Below are 24,745 nucleotides of genomic sequence, written 5' to 3'. Positions count from 1 at the left end.
AAAATGATAATAATAATAATAAACTGGATATATCATATGGTGGGAAGTACCTAAAGTTTATTAATGATTCTGCATTAATCATAAAATCACCAAACTTTGTTAATAAAGGTTTACCACTTCCGAGATGCGTGTGTTTGTTAAATTTTTTTTTTCAAATGTAAAATTTCTTTAATCATACTTATTTTATAAAAATAGTTAATTTCATATACCTATTGTTCTGAAAAGTAAAGCTACCATTACTTATAATTTTACATCCAAAGATTTCTATTGCATCTGATAAAAGGACAAGACTCTGATTATAAAGAAGATGTTATCATATTTCCTCTTTCTTGTAATCAGAGCCACATTATTTAGATTCTGAGCATATCCGTTCTGGCAAGCATGAATTTATTTCCCTAGAATTAGAATTACTGATAGTGTTAAAAGGCAGCATAGTTTTGTTATGTGGCATTCTAACATAACATAAAGGAAATTATTGACAATGATATAATGCGAATTGATATGTAAGACTCCTGAGACCATTTCAGAAAGAAGCTTAGAAGTTCAAGAATTGTGTTTCTACATTGTACTTTTTAATTGACAAAATAACAAACATTGTAACTCAAAGTTCTTGAGTTGTACCACATTTACTAAAATAGGTCAAACACGGAAGATAAACAATTAACGCTTCTTGTAAAAATTCTGAAAGACATGCATATTATCATGTACATGTATGTGCATTGAACTGTTCTGTGCGACTACGAACCTAAAAATAAATTAAATAACCTTTATCAAGCAATAAAAACAACCACAATGATGATGATGATGAGGATGGTGGTGGTGGTGATAAAAATGCACCGAATTACTAACTTAAAACTGTCTGTCAAAGAAAATTTGACGGACAATGGTAAAGACAAACTTAAATTACTTAATTGAATGTATTTATGAAAACTCTAATGAGCTAAAACTCCAATGAGCTAAAATATATATTTTATTTTGTCTACACTAAAGTGACATTATGCACATCCAAGAATATATAGTGAGTGAGAAGGTGAAAGTGAAAATAATTCCTTTCAATTTCATGATTTACTCAGCATGCGTGATAAATAACACAAGGGGGCAAAGAAAATTTTCGTAAATATCCATCGGAAATTACCTGTAACGTTCAGTTTATAAAATAGTGGGTTTAGGCAGATAAATGTTTTATTCTAAACATTTACAAATATTGACTCTTGGTCAATCATCATTATAATAGCCAATCTTTTGAAATCTTTAGTTAATTCAGCTAAACTTCACAATGCAAACATGAGCATTATGTCTACTTCAAAGATAACGTACTATCAGATATAATCACCAGAAAATAATCTGATAGTGCCCTAGTTTCATATCTATTTTACATGATTGTGAATTGCAGCTGAGTGATTTCAAACAACAAATAGTTACTTTTTATGTTAGTAGGCATCCATAATGAAGCACATACTTTCGTTTGCTTTGATATGGAGACTCAATGTCATCGGGTCGAATTCCTTCAGGGACTTTTCATACTTTCATCATGTAGCTAATGCAATGTCTTTGCTTCTGCTCAGGTACTAACTAGAATAATGATGGGCCTGGCACTCGGACCTTTTAAACCAGGGCTAGTGGGAGAGCCATAGTACAGTGCTTGTGTGACATAGAATCCGGCCAGAAAACATTGTTGACTGACATTGTAATTACTAAATTGTTTGCTTGTGCAAGATAGTTTAAACAATATTATGATTTTAGCCTTTACTCTTGATTGTCTGAATCGTATACAAATGTTTTAATTTGTGTCTTTTTTATAATTCTGGTCATAATTTAAATTGTTAGTGATGTAAGTGTTGGTTTGAATTTATTATACTGTAAACCTATCTTTGGATATATGTTTTCTTTAATTGAAAGGTCATGTGATTTTGCACTTTTATTAATTTCCTTTTTATTTGTTTATTTTTTATATAATAAGCTTACCAAAAGCAACACAGATCAAAGCACTGTACTGTGTTGATCACTTATATTTTTAATTTTTTAAATTTGTTGTTTACTTTGAATTTATATAATTATCCAGATATAATAATGAAAATGTTGAAATGATTAGTTTGTCATTTGAAATGACAATATTCATAAAGTCAAGGAAGCTATATTCCCTTATATGTACTTTCCTTATCATCTACTTTGAAATGCTACCAGTATGAAATATTTGATGTTTTAAAGCAAGACAGTTCTACTAAAAGCGCGCTTCCAGTACGTAGAAAAAAACATTAAATTGTCAAATGTAACTTTATTATCCATTAAAACGTCTTTCAAACGGTTTCTTTGTCATTGTCAATAAAATTATCGTTTTATGAATCTCACAGAGTTAAAACTTTAAATTTCCCTTTCTGTCAAAAAAACTCTTGAACAGAATACCAATAAGTGCGACACACGTCGGACGAATAACAAAGACCTTCTGTGAAATGATGCTTTATTACTAATTTTTGCCTTCATTATACGTCTGATTCGTGTATTTATGAAAAACCGCATACAAAGTGTGACGTATCGAAAATGTCCAATGTAGAAGTAATCTTTTATGACAAATTTATTGTAATTGGTATGAAAAATGCTTAGACAGAGCAAAAGAAAGAAGAGACCTTAATACTGTCTTTCGGGAGACGAGGGCGCCAATCACTATGCCAGGATCCTACCAAATGTGACAACTTTTAATATTAAAATGGCATCATACATTTTTTAATTTAAATATATTGTATATATTTACAAACAATTTATTACCCTATTGTATTCATCCTTGACTAACAATTGCTGGTATCTTTTTGTATGGATATTAACATTTGAATAAGTGTTAATCGGCATTATAAATCTATAAGAAAGAGTTCGGTGGCATACACTGATAAATAAGTGTGTTTCTTTCTTCAGTTTTTTAATATTTACAAAGCGTACACGTTTCAAAAAGATATTTACATTTAAATGACAAATGAAAATAACATTTCAACAAAGAAGTCAAATTTAAAACTGTTTATTTTGTAGGGACAAAACAAAACATCACGGACCTTACATGGAAAAACAAAATGAACAGTAAAATCTACGAGTGTTTCCTGGAAGACATTATTTAAATTTTAATACCTTGAGACAAATCTGATATTTGCGTCATAAAAAACAATACCGGTAATACCAGTCTGTCTATATACTTATCTAAGATAAGTTCTATTATGGAATATGTAATTTAGAATACAAAAACAGTTGTCGTGATCCCTACATTCCATTAAAGGCCCACAATGTCTCAGAAATTCATTTTAATAACATTCCTTAAAAATATCAAACATGTGTTGAATAATGTTTTAATAATGGATTTAGAGCCTGTTACATGTTTAAAATACGACGAAAGTAGCACTGAGTTCGCAGTAATGTCTTGTCAAGGTAGCAAAATGTAAACAAATTAGTAGTGTGACATCTACACAAAATACAAATTATTCATTTTAATCATTGCAATTACCAGTAAAGCAACAGAACTAAAGATAATTCATCTACATGGCACATAAGTACTTTTTGGAAACTGTATCGCGTTACTAAAAATAAAAATGTTTATTTCATTTTTAGGCATAATTTGCCTTTAATGTTTATGTAGAAATCGAACCAGTAACTTGTTAAAAATGAACATAAAAATATAATGAAATAAAAAGAACAATATGACAAAATGCAAAAACGGAAAAATTAACAAAATTTTCATATTAAAGATAAGAGGATCATCTGTTATATCATACAATAAATGTTATTCCAAAATAATTGCTTGCAAAAACATATCCTAATGCAAATCCCCGTCTAGATGATTTAAATAAAAAAAAAATGTTTTTGTAATTTTGTCGAGTCATTTAATTTTAAAATATGGGTCAAAATAAGTGTCTATATGAATGAATATTATTCACGATACAAAGGTACATGTACATAAAGTAAATAATACAATGATGCATTTCAGACTGGTTATTGATTCTAACTTGTTTGTTTGATTGATTTTTACGCACATATTTGATTATATCTCATATTTGGTAACATCTCGAAGGTCGGTCCAGCAAACCAGTATTCCTGGATAACTAACCAGAAATTACAAATTTCTCGCAATTGAATGTCTTTTAATCCGACATGATTTCTGAATCAGCGACAACCGGCGGATGACCACTAGACTCAAAGTCCAAAAGCAGTTGTCACGGAACATTTCCGACACACCCGATGGTGGAGCAATCGAAACCCTGAACTACAAAATCGATGCTCTCCAATTTGAGCGAAGAGGGCGGAGGAATTGTAGGTTTTAAGCCGTTAAATATTTATTTTCTAAACCTTCTGCATCGCATTATATATTTAAGTTTATTGTTGGTACAGTTAGATTACACCCAGGCGACAGTTTTGTATTGTAAACCGTTATCATTGAGCATAATGTTAAGAGAGGACATACTTTAATCGTAGTAAAGGACGCATGTAATCCTATTTAAATTCCCCATAAATTTCAGTGAAACATTCTTATTTCTTACACCTTTAATGTCATTATTCCTTTTTAAATGAATACACATTTGTCAGAACATATTATTATAATTTTATGGTACTAATGTGTTTTGTATGATGATATTTTGCAAATGATGTAGATAAGAGTACGTAGTTAAACATATTCAACAAAATCTATGTTGTATTATATTGTTGGATTAACTCTCCGGCTCGTTAGTTAAAATCGAACTGGAATGAATATAATTTAGCTTCGATTTACGCATGTTACTGTACATCGTTATGTCCATATATCGTTTTAATTAAAATATAAATGACATAAATCATAAAATATGTTTACTTACTTGGTATATTTGTCTATAAGCTGAGGGTCAGTGATTTGCTGAGAACGTTTGCCTGGACTGTGGCCACTGTTTAACCAATTAGAAGCGCTCAATATACTATCCAATGCCGAGAGTTTACAATGATGACTGTTCAAGCCAAACTGACAAGTTCGTTTTCTGAAATTGATATACATTTTAAAATGACAATAACAACATTCAATGACATTATTTGATAATGTTTTAAATTTATCATTGTAATTTGCGATTTCAACCAGTAATCTAAATTTCGTTGTTAAATATAAATTAATCAACTCAATCGACGGTGCCCAGACTATTTTACCCGGTGAAATTGGGTACTTAGAAAATTAATATAACTTATCAATAAGTAAATTTTTAATGAAAGTAAATCGCTCCTTATACATATATACAAATGAAAATTTCATTTCAAACACTAAATATTTAATTTAGTCCCTTGCTGTTTGCAGTGTATATTATTTTTGCAGCAAGTCAAAACTCACTGATAATTAGCAAGATAATTATCTAAACTGGAAATTGTGTCTCTCAGGTCTGATAATCCTTTGCCATTTTTGGTGTCCATCCCTTGTATATATCTGAAAATAATTCATCAACAGAAATAACTCAAAGTTTAAATTATAATGAAATTCATACTTTAAATACAGGCAACGCTAGATATATTAATAAACATGTCAAACTTGTCAATCTTTCAATTTTGGCAAATGTGTTTATGAACGGACAGCACAGTTGTATGGTACATATACACTTCATACAAAATGCTTATTGCAAAGACAGTATTGTTACTTATCGTTGTGTTTGCTGATTTTATTCTTTTCAAGACATTTTATGATAAAATGTTTATTGTGTTTATAATGGGATGATATGTTGTATTTATTTTCTTCTGTGTGAAAAGTAATACATCAACGTTCGAATAGAATCCGCACGTTTTTATCACACATATGAATCCGCACGTTTTTATTACACATATTCCTCTGAACATAAAATTGTACAAATCTTTAAAAGTATGATGTATTTGCGTGACAGCGTGTCAGAATGATAAATTATATCCCTGTAAGTATTTAAAATAGTGCGAGAAGCTAATTATGGTGTCAACAAAAACACTCATAAAATAGATTGAACAGTAAGACACTTAAAATGTTTTGCGTAACAACACTTATGCTGCACGGGGTAATTTCATCATATGAATGACATGATAATGTAATGCGATAAATCGTTATCAACAAAAGGAGCATGAAGCCAAACATCTGTTGACAAGTTACGCGATTTCTGTGTAAAATCTGAGTAATTACATAATGTAACACTTAAAATCAAAATGCTTGCACTTACAAATAGAACTACTCTTTTCTCTGTCAGTTTTTCAGTTATAAAGGAGGAGATAAGTAGGTCTATGGTCCTACCCATGTCCTCTTGCATATTTGTTGTGGTTGTAAGACACTCTGATACTTAAAACAACTAATACAGACAAACACATATAATGGGTATATGTCACCGGCCATTCGTAAGATAGCTTGGTAATTTTCTCACATGAAACAATTCACAGTTGTGCCGGCAAGTGCCTGAATACACTTCCCTCAATGTAAAGTGAACAGCCCCCATATGATATCTACAATCAGTGTCTTACATAAAAACCATAAACGATGTAAAAGTATCAAAATGCGCTTACATTTTCAAATTATTGTCAATGTTTTAAAGGAAAATGTAAGAACAAATTACTGGATATTTGGATCTATGTCATCTGTGCTAGGTACATCTGCTGTAATTCGTCGTGAAAACATGTATATAATGTAAAATGCCAACGTGGTCCCCGCATACCGCCTGTAGAGCATGTTTCCTGCAAATAGATATTACATATTGTGATAATATATAATAAATATACATATAATACAGACCAGCTTGTTTCTTATTGTATTAGAATTGTATTTTATGTTGAAAAAGGACACCCACTGTTACAACATGAATTTATATACATGTATATAAATAAGTACATTCCCATTTTGTTAGTAGTTACATATTAGAAAATTATTACATGATTACCAATTTACTCGTGTTATGATTACAGATCCGACCATCGTCATTTCTATCAAAAGCGGGTTATTGTGCTTTTATTTGAACATGTACACACTTTATATGAAAGGATCGGAAAATATCTTTTACGATTTTTGTCTGTTAATTTAATACTGGTTTACGTAAAAGAAAAACGAAATGTTGACAACTTTAAAAGTGTACCAGATAAAGAATTTTATTCGGGCAAATAATTATTGAATAATTCTTTTCCCAGATATTCGTGAAATAAGCCGTGATGAAACCGCGTTCCCTTTTGTTGGCCCAAACGGGTGGTGCTCTGTATAAACAAATGTATTAAGATGGTTGCTACTCTCCGTAAGCAATACTCTCCTTTATAAACATGTTCTCTCTTATTTTAGCTAAAAACGTCTTGTTTTATACTCCTGTGACATTATAACATTGACAAATGAAAATCATAATACATGTACGTTAAAACCTGCGACAGAACAACATTGTTTAATACTCAATGTTATAGCATAAATACAAAGCTTAAACAGCTGTGTTTTAATTATATTGCTATTTCCACTCTTGTTTTTGTTTTATTGAAGATGTTCAAATTGAGCCAACCATCCTAAAATTAAAGTCTTTGTGATAATTTTGTTGCTTATTGCCTATAAATATTCTTATTAGCAAGTATGTTTTCAAAATAAAACTATGTTGACGTTAAAACATAATTATTTGTTTTCCAACATTAAGCTGCACAATAAAAGAGGATATTTCCCATATTATCTTCTATAATGGCAATGTCTGAAAGTTTCTTTACGTCTGGCATTTGGAGAATAAATTTTAATTATGTGCGTCTAGCCCAGTTACAAACGTAAGTACTTGACCTTATGATAAATGTTTTTATCGCAAAAATGTAATAGTTGTAACAAATTATCCTCCAGGATAGTGCATCAATATTGTTCTTAAAGCAGCACGCCTCCAGATTCATGTTAATTTTCATAAAATATTTTGGAAATGTATTTAAAAGTAAAATAATGTGAGGTAAACCAATAAAGTTATGTGCATACTGCAAAAATCGGCACTTACAATCAACGAAAAGTAGCAAAAAGTGTTCAGCATATGCAAAAACAGCCCTTACTGCGTTACTAACGCAGTAGAAATATGGTGATAAAATACTGCAAAATCAGTCTTAAACCTACATAACATCATAACATGTAAAATATAGCTTGGACCTTGAATGTTTTAACCTTTCTTAAAAGTTTAGTACACTGTTCTCAATATTGGTTTTCTTGAAATATTTTGAGGCGTGCAGCTTGAACGGTCAAATCCATTTTCATCTTACATAAAATATTCGTTGAAATGTCCATTGAGCTAAAATTGTTAGCTTTACAATACTTTGTCAAACTTAGAATTACATAAGCGATGGATAATTGAATAAACATATGTTAAAATTCAGCCTCACATCATGAAGATTTATTATTGAATGCAAAACCAATACTTTAATCCATTTTTTTTTACTCATATTCTGAATGTAAAACGATCTATAGTAAATTAAAAAACAATTGTTTAAATAGTCTTCTAATACAACAATTCAGTGTAATTCTCTAGAAAAACAAAGGCTTATGTCATCAAGTACGCGTACCAGATAATTTCTAGAAGAGTATCATCATACCATTGTTACCCCTATTATGGAAGCATTGTCAAATTTGGCAATATTCTTTGCTGTGAAAATGTTCGATTGAATTTAACATTGTTATCAAGCTGTAGTTATATTTCTTATTTTCTACAATCGTGAAAGGAAACAAAACCCAAAGGACTTTTCTTGCTTTCATGATTAACAAATGTGTTTATCTTTTCCCAAAATGCCTATTTACAAAGCATTCATATGACAAAACTAACTGGATTCAATTAACACGTTTTATTTATGATGTATAATATATCCCGGATGAAATGTATTTTTTGTAAACAGTGTCGTAAAACATGTGCTATTTTTGAATATTTAATAGATTGTATAGGTCACATTTTGCAAATCTCGGGAATGTCGACTACTTAACTATGTGATAAACAACTATATTGTTCTAAACATCGAAAGCAAGTACAAATATTTTACTATATTAATTTACTTATATCTACAACAAATTTACTTACCCAACTTGGATAATTTAAACAAAGTAGAATTACAGTCTAAATTGATTTAAATCAATGATTGAACTGATTCGTTCTTATATTACTTAAACTAATTATGAGAAAACTAAATGAGAACATTAGGCAACGTTTACATAACCTTATTTGATTTGCAGAATATATGTCATAAATTTAAAACAAATAGAATAAACTGCTGTTAACTCTTTTTATAAAAACGCCACGCTTGCAAATACAGTCGAGACTGCCTTAGCGACCCCCTGATTTAAACGACTCCCTGTCTTATCCGACCTTGTTTCAGTACTCCCAACGTATTTTCCTATATAAATGGTCTGAATTAAACGACTCCCTGTCATATGTGACAAGCGACCCTAATTGTCAGGTCCCAACGCAATGTTTGGTCTTATTTAAACGACTTTCACACCTTTTAATTGTCCGATAAATCAGATAAATAATACCTATTATAACACCCAGAGGGCTAAAATAATTAAGTCCAATTATAATCCAGTAGCAAACAAAGTCTAGTACTCTACACACCTCTATCTCAATTACACAGTTGACATGTATAAATGCAGGTATCAAGTGACGTAGCGTCTGTTTATGGGAAGCATGACGCAATCGATGTGTGTGTAATGTACATTATGCCAATTATGGCCTGAGTAAACTGGTTAAGACTTGTGTTAGATTTTTTTTTTAATTAAAGAGTGCCCACGGAAGATTTTTTAGGCAGCATATTTTTTTATTTACCTTTTTATGACTGCATAAATAATACGGAAAAAATATTGATACTAAACCAGAAAAAGCTTTGGATATGGATATGTTGAAAGATCCTGTAACACAATTTTTCATGGTTTTATTTCATAAATATGATGCTCAAATTAAGATTTGTCAATATTGTAAGTTCAAATAAGCATTATTTATAAAGATATCACCCAATTTAACATGTAATATAAATAAAGGCCATTAAAGGGAGGTAATTAGAACTTTATTTTCTATAAATTCTAAGTTAAATTTTCCAATAAGTAATCAATGCATGTAATTTATTGATTAAATATAATGTGCACAAATATTTTCAGTACACATTTTACATATTCTTTGATGTTTGAAAGTTGTTTTATTTGCATAATTATATCCATATATCTTTTTTGCAAGTGTGGTATACACTCTGTAACAATATCAATCACAAAACATAAAGGATCCTTGTCACAATGGTATAAAGAGAGCTAGATGATACTTAAATTTAATTTTCTTTGAGACTGTATTAAGAGACTCCCTGTCATATGTGACCTTTTTCTGAAGATCCCTTGGAAAGTCACATATGACAGTCTCGACTGTAATAGAAAACTAATATTACATCGACTTATGTTTAGATGTTTTTTTTCTTGTACATGAACACTAAATAATATTTAGTTTATAATATATGAATGAACTAGCTTGCGAATAATCAGCTTTGCATGAACAAATACGTATGCAACTAACTGTTCAAAGAATAGGTGAAATATGTTTGTAGTTTTTAACATGTAACAATGTGTTGAATATTGCATTTAAACAGTATCGTTTAACCCAAAATTCTTTTCACATTCAATGCAGTTAAATCACATGAATATAGTGTCTCTATTATAAGGTTATATCTCCTTTCATTTGATTGTTGAGCAGCTCAGAGTTTAATCAATTGATTTAACGCAATGTTTGCGCATGATTAGGCTGCTGATTGGCTCTGTCGTGCATTGTTTGTGTTACTGGATTAAAGCGGAATTAGTTGCTAATGAAGCCAATGCTGACACATACACGCTGATTGTTACAATGGACAAGAGCACGGGGCATTATTAGCTAAAGCACAAGAACAATATCTTCTTTGAATAACCATTGAAGTTGGTATCTATAATTGGATACAAGTGATAATGCTTTTATCTTCACTATTGTAATATTAGAATTATCCGTGAACAAGAATATTTACGTTTCCAAAAGGTAATGAAGTGGAATACTTGTTCACTGCTATATTGACGTCAAGTAAAGGTTGAACAACAACAACAAAATATCTATAAAATCAATGAGCTAACTACAACCAAATTAACGATATAATTATGAAAAAGTACATACATAAGCGGACATATCAGTTTTGATATTTGATAGAAAAACGTGACATACACAGAAATAAAGATCTGTCGGAGAAAACTTTGTATTTCCCGATATGCCACATGTATTTTTTTTCTTTTGTTCATTTTGTTTGTTTGTTTGGTTTTTTTTTTGCAAAAAATTTAAAATGCAAAAACTTTGCTACATATTATGCAAATATAGTTCTACTTTTATCTCTAATGTATATATGACTCTCTTAAGAAAGATTTAACGCACGGATAAATCTAATTTATTTTTTGTTTAACCTAGGAGTTAAGATAAAAGAATCTGTCATTTACAAAATTGCCATTATAGTAATAATTTAACGACATCTATTCAAATGTAAAATGTCATTACCTTTAATGAATATGACGGAGAAGTTATACAAGTTTTATATAAGCATGTAATTGAAATAAGACTGCAAGATTCTGATGTTTCAATTTGATTTTTACCTATATGATAATTTAACCAAAAGAGCAATAAGTTAATTTCCCATTTTTATGATCTCTCTTATCACTCTTATCCGAATGGGATAACCATGGAAACCGCTCCTTGTAATATCAATCATATTTTTAAGATATATAGTAATTAGTCGTAAATTTGTGGCGGTAAGATTGTCTTTTTTTAAAAGTTTTACATTGTACAAATTTCAATTAAAAAAGGCATACAATCACTTTTAGTGCCGAATACTTAAATCCGTAGCGATTTAATGTTATATACTGACATATTTACACATCGGTCATAATTAAAAGACTGTCCTTACTGTCTTGCACAAACTCATGTTTATACATACATAATAATTTTATCCAAACTATTTCGACACATACGAAATGAAAGTATAAGTCTATGCTAATAATCTTTAATAAGGAACTTGCCAACAGGGCGCCAGTTATATTTAAGCACATTTTCTGGCTTATTATTAATCACACTTAAAGATTAGATGATCTACCATGCTGTGACAATGGAATGATGTTATATTTGTGACATTTATCTACGTTATGTTTAATAATTAGCCACGTCTTTACATTCTAGGAAAACACTAAGAAAGAGTTAGGGAAAAAGACACTAAAGAATGATATTAAGTTAAACTTTAGATATTTTGGTACACAACAATCATGTAAATATGCATTAGTTCAGTTGCAATAATAAAATGCGGGTCCCATGCTGCAATGTTACTTATGAAATTATCTAAGAAATTTGACGCTGTCTAGACATTAGTCGGAACTTAAAGTAAGTTTAACCAAAATGAATTTATTCATTCTGTTTATCGACGACAACATTTTACGCAGTTTTCCTATCATATATTTCAATAATGTCTTGGAGTGAAGTTTTTAGCAAATAATTGTTATTGCCAAATAACCTATCATGTTGGCTTGAATAATTCAATTGTTATGGTTTAAGGAGTCATTAACTTTGATATATCGTTTCTATTATTTCTTTGCGCTGTTCATATTTACAAAAAAATAGCTGCTTGTTCTCCAATATAATGCCACGAGGTTGACACTATATGTTATTAAGATATAATTTGTCTTTTGAATTGATACAAAAATGACAGTATCAAGGCAGATCAAGCGTTTCTGTTTGGTACAAACCTATATTGTACGATAATGAAACAGATCGTGTTGCCAAATTTGAATAACGTTATGCTATTAAAGAGATAAAAGAAGGATATAGGGAGAGTTTGATAATCATTTGGTTACAGTTCAAATATCATTTTATCAAATTATCTACCAAGGGTGTATTTATGGATGTTATTGTAAAGGATTTAAAATACTAGTAACCAAACATTACAATCGTGGCATTAGAGAAAAATTAAACCGTCTTAAATCGCTCCATAACCAGCTCGATTTCTTACACAATACAGTTTTAAAAGATACTCGTTTCTTTCTCAGTAGTATATCAAACATGGAAATAATACCCTACACTAATTGGAAATTGAATAATATTAAATGAAGTTAGAATCTTATTATCGTATTAAAGAAATATGTTATTCTAATGATGATGATGATGATGATATATACGATGGCGTAAACAGTAACTGTGTTGTGTTACAGCCTTGTGTCTTTTGGCAGGCAATATTTTGTAATTGCCTTTCAACTTGACACCTAGCAGAGACACGAATCACAAGACCACTGACAAAGACCCCAATAGGGCACCAAACAAAGCTACTGCCATATGTATACTTTATCATGACTGCAAGAATTTTGAATTGATTTCATCCCTTTTTCTGTACTTAGTTGTTTTCCCGTATCTTCAAGAACTGTCTGGAATTTTTTTCAATTATTTTTCAAAATGTTGGTTCGACTTAGAATTACATTTTTTTACGCATTGTGTACTCTTCCTTGATAAGTATCTGAAAGTATGATATTTACGTCTGTTTTCAAATCAAAATTTAAATTAGTTTGAATATTTGATGAGTTATACAGATACTTTGATCTGCATGTCAGTTAATAACTTTCATTATCGCTGTAAGAATATCAAATTTAAATAAATGAAATATCCCTCTATCGTATATATGTGGTAATTTTAAGTCACGTTAGGTTTTGATTTTTTAGAAAGATAAACGAATCACATTTTCTTTAACATTTGAGCACCCTTCACAGATCTGTTTATAGTACAATTGTTAGAAATATAAAATTCTTTATCTTTGCAATGACTTTCAAAGGATACACTTGAGAATGACTTTATTGCATTTTATGTATGACACATTCCAGACACTAGAAAGACTGCTAACATTTAAAACCATAAACCAACGAAAAATCTAAATAGTTTCACGATATTGCAGTAAGGAAATTAATACATTGGCGCGATCGGTTAACTGATCCTGTTAAACAACAATGGTGATATTCTTACGTCTAAATTCAATGTAGCCGCTTGAATCATCCTCTAAGATCGTCTTTGGGAAACGTTATGTATTCGAAACCTCTAGAAGGAGTTCATAATCATTGAACCTAAAATCATTGAACCTGAATGCATGTGAGTCATTCCATGAAAGTGACACAGTTCTCTAATAAAAACGTTACTCCTTGAAAAAAGTTTGATCATAAAATTCGCATAAAAAGTAAAAACTTCCACAGATCTCCATGAGCAGTGTTGGCCCATTTCAAATTTAATTAATGCATTGAAAAGTACATATCTTTTAAAGAATAAATGCGAGATTAATTTGCGAAATGGGTTTTAGACTAAAAGAATGCAGAGATTTTAAGGAAAAGAAGGTGATAGCTTTTATGTATTAATTGACGTGACAGTATGATAGAATGAGTTGTTTCGTGTTGATGTAAGTGATCTTTCTCTCCTAAACCTAAAGTGATAAGTTATCTAGTTTTAACATTGCTATCGTTGTCGCTTATGTTGAGGTATGTTATCATGAAATAGGATAAGAAAGTCTACCATGTAAAATGGTTTTCTTTAAGTATGAATGTTTGAACAGATTGCTTAATATAATGAATAAATGTTTTAAAGCTAATGCAATGCACATTGGTTCATGGTACTATTAAATTATTAGAGTTTCTTTAACAAATATATCATTATTTTAGTGCAGTATTCGGTTAACTCCAATTAAGTTATATAAGGCGTTAACCTAGTATTACTGCACTTTGGTCACGAAACTATGGATCACATATCCCATTTTATAGATCCTAGCTTGAATTGTAATGGTCAAAAGATATGTCATTTTCAGTTCCGCATAAAAAGATGTGAACAGGTATCAAAAAATTGAACTTTTATTTGAAGAGAGAAGTTTAAACTTACAATTTACAATAAAATATATGAATTTTCAAATAGGTTTTAACCGAATCTTTTTTCTTTAATTGACAACCTATTTGTCTGCATATTTCAATGCATATAAGCGCAAATCTTATAACCTAGCGATTGAAGTACATTAGCTCATGAAAACTGTGTATGAAATGAAATTGATGTCTCTTTAATCTCGTAAAACTTTGATCAAACATCTCGAAAAAGTATGTTGAAATATTTCTTTATTACGTAGTAGGCAATTTAAAATTCTTTAAAACATTTACTGCCAGTATCTAATATGAACAATTTCCCTGAGCACTGCACACCAATGCATTTACTACATAACAGAACTGGTAAATGGTTTTGTATCAGTTACCCTGTGCATACATGTATAAAAGTAAAAGGAATTTATACTATATACATTTACTTCTATATCCCTAATCAGATATAAAAAGAATTTGCATAATAACTATCCTTTTACGGACGCCTTTCAAAACAGCTTTATTAGATGTAGGAAGCCTAATAAATGTCTTAGCTAATTAATGGAATATATGTGTTCTCTTCTAAAATAATATTTTAATCTAGCTGCACGTTATTCTGAATCATGAAGCGTGGTTCCATTTAATGCTGGGCATTGAATATGCATTACATTTTCTTTGAAATATACACCATGTATTGCGACACCTTGCGAACTGGGAGTTGAGAAACTTATCCATTGTTTAATGAAATAAACATTGTTTCCCCGTATCATTTTTACTAGCATTCTAACTTATTTATGTACTGTGTTTCTAGTTATTTGATAGTTTATTCAATTTCATTCCCCGGTTGTTGATATCAAAGAATATCGTTATCGTCTTAGTATTAAAAAGCTTAGTACGTTCATTTAATTAGATAGCTCAACGAAATAACAAGGACAAGGATAAGTAATGGCCACGGCTTCTATAAGATACTGTACATCAATTTGTGAATAGTGTAAATATGTTTGGTCAGTTAATCGAATAGAAATAATTTAGAAAACTATGATATAGGAGGTCACGCACTGCCTGTACAGGCATGTAATGGCCAAATAAAGAAATGTACAGAAATGTGCATACACTGTTTGTAGTTTAACTGCTGAGTCGTATATAATTTTCTTTTTTCTAATAGTAGTAAAATTGCAGCAATATGCCATGGATAATTTTTTATGTCAGTATCTTCTTCATTCGAATAAGCAACAAAACAAAAACATAAGAAATAGAAAGTTTAACTTAAATGACTTATATCCTAATGGAAATATATAAAAATAAGCACATTTTTCATAAATTATTATTTAATACTCAGTACACTGAGTATGTAGTGCCGCACCAAATAAGGATACGGTACAAATAGAGCAATGTCATTTATTCTAATCATATTAATATTCTATCGACGTTATAAGAAATTCTCGGGTTGTATACATTGTGTAGTTATGCTTATGTGTCAAACACGTGTATTAGTAAACATGAATTATATGACAAATATAAGTAACCATTATTTTTTTAAATATCAGTGAATTTGTTAAATATCAATGAATTAATTCATTATTATATAAACCTTAAAGACATACATATATTTATTTGTAATATATGTATGGTTTTGTCTTCAATATATTTCAATATGTCAATATATGAGACTTTGTATTTGATTGCTTTGTATGACAAAGAATCTGTGATCAAACAAGCATAATATTTTTCTCCAAATGTAATGTTTATCAATAACCATGATAAAAAGTTAACAAAGTGTATATACTAAAGATTTGTCAAGCATTAACGTAAATGCAAATAAATGTACCACTCTCGTGTCCTTTCTATTGTGTAATACCTCCCTCCTCCACACACACCGGCAATAGAATATTCTTATGTATTGAATGTCAATAACAATACCAACGGTTTACATTTTTTGTATATAAATTTCTTTCTTTTCAAATAAAAACCCCCTTCCGTTTAATAATCTTCTGAAACCATAACAGTAGTGACGAAGCTAATTATTGAAACGTCTAAATACATTTTTTTGCATTTTAATGATTACAATCAATACACTCCTTATACAGAGTTATAAAGCATAGTTCCTGCTGATATTAGAAATTATACGAGCCGTGTCATGACAAAACCAACATAATGGGTTTGCGACAAGCACGGATCCAGACCAGCCTGCGCATCCGCGCAGTCTGATCAGGATCCATGCTGTTCGCTATCAGTTTCACTACTTGTTATAGAGTTTGTAAGCGAACAGCATGGATCCTGATCAGACTGCGCGGATGCGCAGGCTGGTCAGGATCCATGCTGGTCGCAAAGCCATTATGTTGGTTTTGTAATGACACGGCTCATACTATTTTCGCATTTCCTAGGCTTTGTCATTCATGCTAAAGATTGCAGTTTCTAAGGCAGTGACAGTTTTTACTTTATTACACCCACATTTATACAATATATTCTAGAACGCTTCAACCTTTTCATGAAAGTAATCGTAAAGGAATAGACAACTATTTCCGGTACTGATATATTTGTTCTATTTGAAGTTTTCCTCTTAATGTTCAAATGTCTAAGAGACTGTTATGTTCTGCCATAGTCAAGTCCACGAATATCTATAACATAAAAATGTAGGCGGTGATAATCGGCCCTGCATCAAACTAGATTATCAGCATTATACATTATAATACAAGATCAATGGCTTTTAGTTAAACCCTTTTAAAAGCATATAGGCCCATTAAACCTCCAAAATAATATTTCTTTTATTTATTGAAAACTCTTTGGTTTTGCTATATGTTCCCTGTTTCCAAAACTTGTTACTTATTGGTCATTTAGCTTAATCATCTTGTTCATTTAGGCTTGAAAAAAAAAAACATCATGGTTTTTATTTTTGTATAAATTTTGTATAACATTCAGAATACAACTTTGTTTACATTTTGATACCATCTTACACGCTCTAAATGTATTATTTAAACAGTATAAAGTATATAACACAAGTTGACCGTTCAAAAGAAGAAAAATATGTTTAGGCTTAATGTGCCTTTAAAGCATTTAATTCTTGTTTACATATCCATTTAAAAAAATATAAGAGAAAATATCATATGATCTTCATGTCTTTATTGATTTATGTACTCCATGGGACTCCATGGGTTTTTTTAAAAATGCAAACTGAACATGAGAATTATTTGGGAACAAAGTATTATTCAAAGAAGTTAAAATCCGACCTTTTAAATGCATATAAACTTAGATAATTATAGATATGAGTTCCTATTGGCTTGAACCATTGGCATGAATAAGCATTTTAATAAACTTTATCATATTTAAATGCTACATCAAAGTTTTAGTTGTATGTAAAGTTTACTAATCAAATGACTATTTAGAGAGTTTTCGAGTTAAGTGTAAAGGCACAATGATACACAATAAAAGGACAAAGTTTGTGAGCGAAATTAAATTCGCACGAAGAGTTAATGATTCCAGACGACAAAACACGGTCATATATCATAATTATATCATATACTTGTTTCCTATCCAGCAGTCATAGTGCGAGAGTAATATCCGCTGATGACGTTAGCTTTTATCAAGCATTATTTTGATATATTTGTAAACTGATAACACAGAGAGCATGAGACCTAACAAATGAAGGTTTTAGAGAGTGTCAAGATTTAATTGCGACAAGTTACATATGAAAGTCAGAAAGTAAAAATTAATGTTGAAATAACATGCTGAAAATGCAGACAATTCGTTGATTTATGTACCTTATGTAGAAAACATAAAAAAGGGAAAGCAAGTTTGTGTGCACTGATATTTGCACTAGAAAATTTTTAGGTCTCTTATTTAAATAAACGTATAAAAGCGAACGATATTTATTTTCTGCATTTCATAGAAACCTATATTTTTGCATACTTCAAAAGGTGTAGACACAAAGGTTGACCATCAAAGTAATATCATTAGTAATATGTTTATTCAGAAAAAAATCTGGATTAAAAATTAATTTCAAAAGCTAATCATACAATATTCCATAGCAGTCAGGTAGCAAAGTTTGAAAGCAGTATTATTTTTCGAGTAATGAATGGTTTCAAAATCATTGAACGTGATTAATTGGCAGTTTCTGTAATGCAAATTCTTTATTTCATCCAATGACTGAGTTCACGACCTTATAAGTTAGACTAATGACTTAGCTTAGTGATTATCTCTTTATCTGTTAATTGTGTGTAATCATAGTCATTACCTATGCGATCACAGCAAGGCTTAAAGCATGAAGGTAACACAAAGAAAAACAACAAAACAAACACAAAAATGCTTTAATACTAGCCTGGTAAGTGAGATGATTTTCCCTTAGCTTGCTTAGTATGCAGATGCTCTCTTAGACATTAACTTTGGGGCATTAAGGTTCAGACCATATGTACGCAACGATAATATAATTTTCTATCTGTTTGTAAGAGTTGGAGAAGAAGTATTTAATAAAAAAAAAATTGGGCTTCATGTGAAAACAAAGAGAAACCGTTTAATTTCTCGAGCAAGTATGACTTAATTGTGTTATCAAGTTGTCTTTATCAAACGGAGCACATATTACCTAATTTAGATGCATATCAAGGGAGAGATGGCGATAAAAATGCATACCATGCCTGTAAAGCAGAATGAATTTCCAAAAAGCACTGTTACAAATTAATTAACTCTCTCCTTTGAGACATTCATTTAAACAATGACACGTTTTATAATGGATTTGTATTGGATATTACTCTAGCTGTCACAAGGCAGACGGCAATGGAACGACCATTGTTCTCAATTAGATGTCATTCCTGCATATAATGTGACCCTTATTAAATTACAATCACAAATAAAATCAGTTTTAGGTTCCTTGCTTGTAATCATTAAGGAGTAACTTAGTAAAGATCTGAAGTTATACATTTGCATATTGTTTTATTGCCCGAGCGCAGTATGTGCGTCATCATATTTTGCTTCAGATGAATGTCATTGTTTTTGCTAATAAAGGCCCTGGACTTTCTTACTAGTAGAATAATTTCATTTATTTCCTTCGTTTCAAAAACAAAGGAGTGTTTAAAGGGAAGTGTTTTATAGATTTGACAATAATTATTATAGTTAGAACATAGAACAAACATTTGATATTTGATAAGACGCATGCAAAGTTAGTCATTGTGAAAGAAATAAACATTTTCCAAAGAGAAGATCACGTGTTAGTAATAGAAAGATTTTATTAAAAAAGAATATATAGCATAAAAATATAAGCTTTAATATTTATACTTGCTATTCTTTGTTCTAGAAATATATAAATTACATTACCAAAACGTTCAAGTAATTTACTAACAATGATCTTAAAAGATTATTAACTGAATACATCTACTAATAGTTCACATGATTAGCTTTTCTCTCATATGTGAACCGTATAATAGACATGTGTCGTGGAAAGAATGTTTGTGGGTAGTTTGGAAATGTACAGTATGATTTGGAAACCTCTTGAACTAAACGAATTATATATATTTTAAGCAGTTATCAATGTGCCTTACCTACATACCTTTGAGACATTTAGTAAGGAATGTAATTAAGTAAAGAGTACTTCCACACCAGGTTCTCTTTTCAAAATGGTCGAACATAATATATATATTTGTTTAGGCCATATAATTGTTCGGATGCAACGTTAACCCCAGACATCATTATTAGTTTTAAACACTTTTACGTATATAGAATTATTTTCTTTTACGTGAATAAAACATTTTGCTGATGAGAAAGTGTCCAGTTGATGATTTTGATGAATGTTGCAATGAAATAACACATTGATGATAAATAGAATGTGTGAAAACACGCATATGCAGTGCAGACAGGAGAGGTGGAATGTGTGTTGAATACCAAAATTAAATGTTTATTGTCTTGCGTAATAAACAAGCTTTAAGTTTAATTATAAACCATATCTTGACTTAAACAGTATCAAGGAAATGTAGTCGAAAAACAAAATACATTTGATGTTTCTTTATGACTGTAGATGAAACAAAATATTAGTTTTTCTTCCTTTTTTTTTAGTTTTATTACTTGTGATTTTTTAAAACAAAAACGCATTAAAACGATACACTTTATTTCCACTAGGATAATAAGTCTATCTTTAGACACATGTTAGACAAGCGTTATGCTGACTATTTTATTATATTGATGATTCTGACTTAAATATCTATATGTAAGATACAAGTTAATTATAATTTAAATTTAATTGTCACTGTTATTTCGATGTCCAAATGTAACAATGTCGTTGTTAAGCAGACATAATGCCTTATATAAAATCAATCAATTTTCTTTGGTTTCGAGGTGTAACATATAGCAGAACAATTTTCAAAACAAGATGACTGTTTTATGTGTATACCATGCCTTGACTACAATATATCGTATTTTTTTAGGAATTGTATTCACATGTAATGGAGAAACGCATAAAGGGTAAAGTGTTTAATGTTTTATATTCAGGTATTTAGAAACTTTCAAATATTCACAGAAAAAGTTATTTGAAATAGATTAGTGCATGTGTACAATAGCTTTTTATTTCAAAATATCCTGAATAATGGAGAAGAAACAAAGGTTTATTCGCATAATATGTTGCTTCTCCATAGGATAATACATAATTTCCACTCACGAATATTTACATAAAAAATGAAAAAAAACCCAGCTAATCTTTGTTAATATTATATATACACATTATGCCTTCCATAGACAAACGTGCCTTTCATATTATTAAGATTAAAGCATTAATTGAGAAAAGTGAAACAAAAGGTGTCTTTTAACTTGTTTTACTAGCTTATATGTTATTCTGAAAATTGGAGATGCATTGACATGAAAACAAAATTTATCACTAAAATTGGCCTAGTATTAATTATGTTTGTTCATTTGACCTTATAGAACAGTGCAGCTTAACATGGGGCTTAGCAAAAGAAAAAAACAAGTCTTCTTCACATCTGATGAAAGGTTTGTACATTCATTACACTAAAGCGAATAATGATAGCAAAAGACTTTTTACATACAGCTTTCTTTGTCTTACTATAAATGAAACACCACCATATTATAGTGTAAAAACAGGCATTAGTAAGCTTGGCAGCATCGTCATGGAACAATTAATTTCGAAGAATCTCTTTTAAGATATTTAAACATATTTAAGCCCAATCATTATGGCTGTGTCTACAATAAATGTTGTAGGTTTATTTTTAAGAATAAATATCTGTTGTTTTAGAATGGCACACATGAGTTAAACGTTGGATGCTTGTTACCTGAAGAAATGAGTGTTAAATGCGAAATTAGTTGTCATAAAAGTAGCAAAATGTAAAATGAACAATGTTGTATTTTGAATTCCATACATAAATCACTGTAAAATTGTCAAAAGCAACAGAAGCAAAAAAGAGTTCAGGTAAATGTTTTTTTTTTCTCTCAGATATTGTTAACAACTATAACACGACGCGCACACAAAAACCACCAAAGCTTTTGAGAAATAAAAATAAAACAAGTTTATTTCATACTCAGTTCATAAATAACATGACAATATGAGCTATAACATATTTACAAAATAAACTATAGAGGCATATATGACATGCATAGACATATCTCGTATTTTCATACGAGGGAGAGACATTTTGTATTCCATATGTTTAACTTAAATACCAATAATGTTACAAATATATATGCTTTGTCAAAGAGATCAGTCATATACTAAAATAACATGATCTTAAACTTCCGTTACTTAAATATTAGTTGAAAAAATGTTTAATATGCGACAGATCTTAATAGCAAAGCACACATCTTTGTAATAATTCTAAGACGTACACCAGATTGCAACTTTATCTAATATCAAATTTAATAATTATTTCCTTAACAAACAAACAAAAATGCGTGTACTTATCATAATGTTTTGTATCTATATTCATAACAGATTTGAATAACATAACATTAGGTTTTCTTATATATTGGTGATCTAAATGCCTTTTTTCTAAGTGCAGAAAATTCTTTACATTCTAATAGATAATGAAATTCATCACCTATGCTACCAAGACAGTTACAAAGTGTGCACTTTCGCTGGTGAAGTTCTGTCCTATTCCAGCTTCCTGTTTCTACTGGAAGTCTATTATTACGAGTTCGAAATTTAAAAACATATCTAAGCAGGTTATGAGGTGTATTTACTAAGTATGGTTCGAATTTGAACGTTTCCTTGAATAATCGGTAGTTTTTACATTTACTAGAATTACTAACAATAGAATACCACTCATTCAAATATAAATCAGACAATTTCTGTTTAACACAAGCAACTAACCATTTATGATTTGGAAATTCATGGGTATCCCATATGTTCAATAAACCACAATTTATAAGTATTTGTCGTATATGTAAGATCCATTTAAATGATTGTCTGTTGACATTGACACTGTTACTAAAATTGTAAAGCATTACATTATTCAAAGAACATGTCAGTTTAAAATAAAACAAATAAAATAATTAGGCATGAAATGGGTCGTTAAATTAAAACATTCAGTATGGCGCCGACGGCTGATTTTAAAATATTTCTCTGTTAATTGAATATATTCATTAAATTACTGTTTATTGTTTTTTTTGTAATGAAATTCATTGCCTTTATTAGGTCTTTCTAGAAGATATATTGATATTGGTAAACACTTAGAACTTTTTTGTGAGTTTGTATGAACAATTATAACATATATAATAGTTTTAAAGATGTTATCATGAAGCTTTTGAAGATCAAGGCTTTTGTTATTTCAGTAAAAGAGCCTATGCGAAAGTCTGAAAAATAATAGTTAATTGACATTAAGCCCATCTAAGTGTATATGGTCATTGAACAGGTACAGTTAAAATAACTTAACCATTTTGCCATGAATGTGTTCATATTTTTATTTTATTATGAAATACTAATAAATAATTCACATGACAAATGAAAATGTTTTTATATATCGTTCAGAATTTATCGGTAACTTTCAATTTCTAAAAAAGAGTGGGACAATCTTTTTATTATTTATTCTTTTTATATTGTTTTTATCAGTCAATAAACATTTAAAAGTCTATCTGTATAATACTTTACAAATTCAGCTCAACTGGACAATAAAAAACAACATATTTTTATGTCAATTTAATATTTTATAAAGAAAGTAGTAAAATTTGAAAAATCAAAATAATGTTAAAAGATAATAAATGCAATTTTTATATTTTTTTTCTAGTGGGAAAATGAAATAAAAAGATTAATACTTATTTGTACGTGTAAGCTATACTATAATTATATCATAAATATATTGTAAATTAAAATAAATGTCTTTCAAAACTTTTATTCCTTACCGTTTATAAAATGACGTTTTAATGTTTTTACTTTTAGAAATGTTTATCTTTTAAAAATTCTAATTACAAAGTCAGTATAAGATTATAACACTTACCTTGAGTTGCCGCAATTTAATCCGATTATTGTCAAAGCGGCGGACGCTGTCTTCCTTTAATCTGTAGAATCAAAAAAGAAGATAGTACCAATTAATATAGAATAAGTCAAAACAGCGAAACACCGACAACGTTAGAGTAGAGCATATGATCAATTAATGGATAAAAATCTGTAAGCAGACGTAAAATATTTGAAACCGATATTTATTTATCTCTGTAGGAGACTTTTCGGCATATTCTGATCATTTACTTACGAGATTTTCTATTACAAAAGATTGAATTATAACTATTCTTTCCTTTAATATACGCATTTATTAATGAATTTCTCAGCGCATGCGCATTATCGTGAGAGAAATACCCCCAGTAAAGTTAAAAAATGTCTCGTGTTTCCTTGTACCACGCAGCAATTAATTTCTCAGTTTCTGCGAGACGGACATTATTTGCATACCGCTATATTTCAATATTTCTGAATTTATACAGATATGATTGTTCTTTATGGGA

General features: G+C 29.8%; 1 protein-coding gene across 1 annotated transcript in view; it reads right to left on the bottom strand.

Annotated features, from left to right (window-relative positions):
- The window catches only part of LOC132722677 (uncharacterized), a 31,483-nt gene extending 6,991 nt beyond the window's left edge, over positions 1-24,492 (bottom strand). Inside the window, exons 1-4 of the mRNA XM_060707198.1 lie at positions 24,247-24,492; positions 6,555-6,672; positions 5,324-5,416; positions 4,827-4,982 (exon numbers count right to left, since the gene is read on the bottom strand). Coding sequence (XP_060563181.1) covers positions 4,827-4,982; positions 5,324-5,416; positions 6,555-6,667 — 362 coding nt within the window. The 5' untranslated portion in view covers positions 6,668-6,672; positions 24,247-24,492. The remainder of the gene's footprint in view (positions 1-4,826; positions 4,983-5,323; positions 5,417-6,554; positions 6,673-24,246) is intronic.
- Positions 24,493-24,745: the final 253 nt, after the last annotated feature.

The sequence above is a fragment of the Ruditapes philippinarum genome, unplaced genomic scaffold (assembly GCF_026571515.1).
Source record: "Ruditapes philippinarum isolate M1 unplaced genomic scaffold, ASM2657151v2 ctg46_1_1_1_1, whole genome shotgun sequence".
NCBI lineage: Eukaryota > Metazoa > Mollusca > Bivalvia > Venerida > Veneridae > Ruditapes > Ruditapes philippinarum.
Note: the sequence above shows the minus strand (reverse complement) of the source record. Positions and strands in the feature narration are given on the sequence as shown.